Source organism: Scardinius erythrophthalmus (assembly GCF_964197995.2).
Source record: "Scardinius erythrophthalmus genome assembly, chromosome: 14".
Lineage (NCBI taxonomy): Eukaryota > Metazoa > Chordata > Actinopteri > Cypriniformes > Leuciscidae > Scardinius > Scardinius erythrophthalmus.
The window spans coordinates 11148397-11152096 of record NC_138234.1 but is presented as its reverse complement, the minus strand read 5'-3'; the positions used below and the strand labels follow the sequence as shown (position 1 = coordinate 11152096).

The following is a 3700-nucleotide window of genomic DNA, read 5'->3' as shown; positions in this document are numbered from 1 at the left end:
GAGACAAACATAAAATTATCCAATGGGCCAAACGATAGAGATCATTTGTTAAATGTCCTTGTAATACAAGTCAAGTTCTTTGGCAGTTTTTAGGAGACCATTTCAAGAATCCATCTTTAAGTACCACACTTTAAAACGATGATTGATTCTCACCAAAAGCTCAACCACAGACTCAGACTTGAAGGTTGTCGCTGGTCACACGGTTGGGTCTTGATACTTTTCTCATTGTAATCGGTGCATAAACCACAGGATCCTCCTCTTTTACTTTCTGTAAAAAACACATAAAAGAAGATAATAATAATGAATGTGATTGAAATTATTAATTTATAAATTAATTTATAGATTAATTTATAAATATCTGATATGGTGCTGTTATGTGTGATGTGATGGATGATTATGCAGACAAAAACACTGATCTCCATCTGACTCACTGCTGAAATGATACAAACACACTCAACAAAATTTAAATCATCTTACCAATTTATGTGCATTTCTTTTGTTGAACGCTGGTTCAGCGTAAGTGATCTCGTCTTCGCGAGTCTCAACTGTTTCAACAATAATAGATGCATTAAAACAACAACTCAATCCTGACTGATTCTTCACAACATGTGTGTTATTATTAGGACTGTCAGAAATAAGGCATTGCACATTTTATTAAATGTTTAGCACTGTCATTTTTAAATAAGGCATCAACAAATTGAATTTGTCATTAGACCTTTTTCACACAGAAAAAAAGTTACGAACAGAGTATGTGTTCGTCATTACATTTAGAGAGACATTCTTTACACATAATTTATGAAACCCAGTAAAGAGCGACATTCAGTGTCATTACACAAAGACATGTATTCTGATGAATGTAATCTACAGAAATTGCCAAACACAATCACTACACATATCATTTTGTGTTAACTACAAAATTATGAAACTAATTGTTTAAATTATAATTTAGGGCTAAAAGGGCTATCAATCTACTAAAATATAGTAGACTATTTATTTGTTATAATACTTGTTAAAGTCAGTTTGTAACTCTTGCCTTCTGTGTCTGTTTTGCTTTCTTTTCTTTTTTTGCAGATCCAGAAGATCCCGACTGCAACTACAATCATCAGAGATCCAGCAGAGATCAACACTATCAGAGACACTGAGACTGGAGGAACTGAAGGAGACTGTGTGTCCGGTGCTGTAATGATAAAGAAAGAAGTGAACGCATCAGTCTGATCTATAACAGAAGACAGAGATCAGGTCAGTAAACTCACACATATATCATCAGTGCTGTGGTACCTGCACATGTGTGACAGAGTGTGTTGATGTCCAGATGTGTGGTCTGGTTGCTGATGGGATTGTTCAGCACACAGCTGTAGGTGTTTTTATCCTGATATTCCACCTCCAGAGGTAGAGAGAGACTGATGCTGAGATCACACACACTGATGCTGGACAATACACTGATTCCTGCGTACCAGGAGAGAGTCGCATCACTCACATTCAACACTGATGAACACACCAATGAACATGATGATGATGATGATGACGAAGAACATTGTGAAGAGTTACTGATGATGACAGGAACAGGCAGACGAGCTGGAAAACATGAGAGAATAAACAGAAATATGAACACAACAATCAGTCTTTAGGTGTTGTGAATTTTAGTTTGTGTGGAGTGAGTGTTTAGTGTGCTCACGGTCACTGAATGTTTCTGTCAGCTCAAACTATACAATTATTTAATCTATGTATGTATGTATGTAAATAGAATATGTACATGTTTAGAGAAATGACATCTCTACTCACCATAGACAGAAACATTGAATGTTTTTGATGATTTTTTCACTCCATTCATCTCTAGTTGATAAACTCCAGTATGTTCAGTTCTGGTGTTTGTGATGGTCAGAGATCCAGTTTGATCGTCCAGCTTCAGTCTGTCTCTGAATCTCTCATTACGACCATCGTCATTTGTGGAGGAGATTTGCTTCTTTTTTTTCATTCTAAATATGAGAGACTTTTCAGCTCCAAATGTCCACATTATATCATCATCTTCACGTATTTCAGTAAGATCAGTGTTTAGAGTAACAGAATCTCCCTCCATCACTGACACTGAATCACCAAACACACCTGATGAACAAACAGATTTACACAGACTAAGGTTTCTGATGGTTTACAAAGCCTGAAATCAGCTGTAGTTTTTATAGTTTACAAGTGGATAATTTTTTTCTCCATTAGGTCACTTGATGGAGTTTTTCGGTTCCTTGCCACTGTTGCCTTTGGCTTGCTCAGTTGGGGATATTTTGGGGATATTTAATTTGATTTTATCATTCAATAAATTCCACTAGAAACAAACCTTGTTGTATTATTTTAATTGAATACTGTGAAGCTGCTTTGATACAATCTGTATTGTGAAAAGCGCTATACAAATATACTTGACTTGACTTGACTTGACAAGTTGAGAACATCCAGAACAGCGGCAGATACCCAAAACTAAATGAACAACCAAGTAGAGTTTGTTCCATCACTTAATGTTAAACACAGATGAACAAATCAGGAATTATAAATTTAAATTTAAAATCTACAGTTTTTTTTGTCCACAGCAATGGATTCGCCAATGCAATTTAACAGCAACAATGTTAATATTTAATTTCCCTTTTTACTGACACCAGAAACTTCTCTCTGACATCAGTAGCTCTTGCAGAAAAGAAACATAAATGTGTAAAATGTCTTTATAAACCACTTTTGTTAGAGAGAGATTGCCAGAATCAAGCAGACAGAGAAAACATTGCAGCAGCGCTTACGTGATTGCCTGGAAATATATAAAGGGGGATAGCTAGATCCATTAGTTAATGGACTAATATGGCAGCATCATTTTTGAATAAAGGACAGATAACCAGGCCCAGATTAAGAACACATGTAACAATCTAGACCCCTTCATCGTGTGTTTGCTACCCTTATTATTGATTTCACAAATGTCAGTTTAAACAAGCACATAACCAAACACACAGTAATACATCTGATTTTCATACTAAATATTCCAGGCTACTTATTGCATAAATAAAATTAATCCATTATTAACCCAGATATGAACTCAAAGCAAACCGGTTTCTAAAAACAGCTTTTGAACCTTTTTACTGAGTATGTAGCAGCCACTGTGTTACTCAAAAAAAAAAAAAAAATTAACCATAATTTTACTCACCAATCAGACTCCAGCAGCACAAACAGAATAAAACAAACACGTGAAACATTTTCTTCAGTTGATCAGTGTCTGATGAAACTCTGCTGAAAAACACTTCTATATGTGTGAATCCTCCCACGACACAGTTTGTCCCTCCTAGTTCCCCTCGCTGCATTTGCACATCATATAATGTTATAGTTCATCTGGCCTTCTTAAGACTTAAACTGTTCTTAATTTGTGAAATTTTCTTTATTTCTTATCATTTAACATACTATTTGAAAAGTAGTTGTCTGACTGTGTTAAATAGCAAAATTATAAGAATATACCGAACTCTTCAAATTCTAGTGATTTAAGATGGTTATGTATATTTATTCAGTTCTCAAATAAAAAGTAAAAATTCAGTAAAAAGTTAAAACTGTGTCTGATCTCATAGTACAAGTTTTATTGAAGTTCATCTTCTGAGTCAAACTGAAACCTTGGTCGGTGTACTTGAGAAAGGGTTTTTTTTTTTTCTGAACTTGACCATCAGCTCTAGGTGAGAGTGTG

General features: G+C 35.0%; 1 protein-coding gene across 1 annotated transcript; it reads right to left on the bottom strand.

Annotated features, from left to right (window-relative positions):
* LOC308701968 (SLAM family member 5-like) lies at positions 1 to 2097 on the bottom strand. Its single transcript, XM_081384465.1, has 5 exons — positions 1783 to 2097; positions 1279 to 1575; positions 1034 to 1144; positions 478 to 545; positions 1 to 268 (listed from the first exon to the last, which is right to left on the bottom strand). Exons 1-5 carry the CDS (start codon positions 2075 to 2077, stop codon positions 173 to 175), a joined length of 867 nt encoding a protein of 288 aa, XP_081240591.1. The 5' UTR covers positions 2078 to 2097; the 3' UTR covers positions 1 to 172.
* Between the last annotated feature and the right edge of the window lie 1603 nt (positions 2098 to 3700).

Bases quoted from the DNA above. Each gene is read 5' to 3' on its own strand.
- LOC308701968 (XM_081384465.1), bottom strand. From the start codon at position 2,077: ATGGAGGGAGATTCTGTTACTCTAAACACTGATCTTACTGAAATACGT. The intron at 1,576-1,782 runs GTGAGTAGAGAT...CATGTTTTCCAG, and splicing joins ATTCAATGTTTCTGTCTATG to CTCGTCTGCCTGTTCCTGTC. The intron at 269-477 runs GTAAGATGATTT...TGTTTTTTACAG, and splicing joins AAAGAAATGCACATAAATTG to AAAGTAAAAGAGGAGGATCC.